The 1,128-nt window shown below is 61.3% G+C and overlaps 1 protein-coding gene across 1 annotated transcript in view; it reads left to right on the top strand.

Moving 5' to 3' along the window:
- The window catches only part of LOC104850827 (mucin-19-like), a gene marked incomplete at its 3' end in the record, with an annotated part of 21,832 nt that extends 20,708 nt beyond the window's left edge, over positions 1-1,124 (top strand). The window contains exon 2 of the mRNA XM_033759426.1: positions 1-1,124. Within this exon, the coding sequence (XP_033615317.1) occupies positions 1-1,124 (1,124 nt within the window).
- Between the last annotated feature and the right edge of the window lie 4 nt (positions 1,125-1,128).

Genomic DNA, 1,128 nt, shown 5'->3' with positions numbered 1-1,128 from the left:
GCTCTAGGGGCCGCACAGACTGGCAGACAAATCCTGCCTCCTCCTTCTCCTCCTCAGCGGTGCCCCAGTCCAGCATGCAGACCACCACCTCTGCACTGGCATCTGGCTCCTCTGCCTCAGGACAATCCACAACTACTCTTCCTCTTCACTCAACAGTGGGGGACTCTGGGGTTTCCAAATCCACACCCACATCCATGGGGGTCCCTGAGTCGAACACGGAGAACCATTTCCCGGGGACCTCAGTATCTGCCCTGACCACTGCAGCAGGAGAGACCAGCTCGACTGCACACACAGCCATCCACACATCAGGCGGGCTGGGCACGGCCCAGGCTGACCCAGACATGCATGTCACAGCATCTTCCTCCTGGGGAGCAGCCACCTCCCCAGCCACCCCTGCTGCTGCCAGCTCCACGCCCTCAGGGAGCAGCCCTGTGGCCACCACAGCCTCTGAGGTGCCCTCTGCCCCCAGCACTGTCCCTGAGCAGGAAAGCAGCTCTGAAAGCTCCAAGGAAAGCAACAGTGACACCATCTCCCCCTCTACCCAGCCTCCCACCACACAGAGACACAGCCTTTCCACGCCTGCTTCCACCAGAGAGAGTCTCCAGTCCACCAGCGAAGTGGTGACACAGGTGTCAATACCCCTGACTGTTACCACCTCAACAGACAGCCAAGGACCCAGCATGCAGAACACCACCTCTGGACTGAAATCGCGCTCCTCTGCCTTGCTCCAATCAACCACTACTCTGGCGCACCCCTCAACCCCGGGTTACTCTGGGGTGTCCAAATCCACACCCACATCCACGGGGGTCTCTGAGTCAGGCATGGAGACCCATTTCCTGAAGACCTCGGATTCTGCCAAGACCACACCAGCAGGAGAGACCAGCTCGACTGCACACACAGCCATTCACACATCGGGTGGGCACTCGGGCAAGGACCAGGCTGGCCCAGGCGCTGATGTCACAGTTGCCTCCTCCTCAGGGGCAGCTACCTCCCCAGCAACCCCTGCTGCTCCCAGCTCCACACCCTCAGGGAGCAGCCCTGTGGCCAGCACAGCCTCTGAGGCGTCCTCTGCACCCAGCACTGTGCTTGAGCAGGAAAGCAGCGCTGCCAGCTCCCCCGGAACCAGAG

This window comes from Fukomys damarensis, unplaced genomic scaffold (genome assembly GCF_012274545.1).
Source record: "Fukomys damarensis isolate Sample0158 unplaced genomic scaffold, DMR_v1.0_HiC HiC_scaffold_37, whole genome shotgun sequence".
Classification (NCBI taxonomy): Eukaryota; Metazoa; Chordata; class Mammalia; order Rodentia; family Bathyergidae; genus Fukomys; species Fukomys damarensis.
Note: the sequence above shows the minus strand (reverse complement) of the source record. Positions and strands in the feature narration are given on the sequence as shown.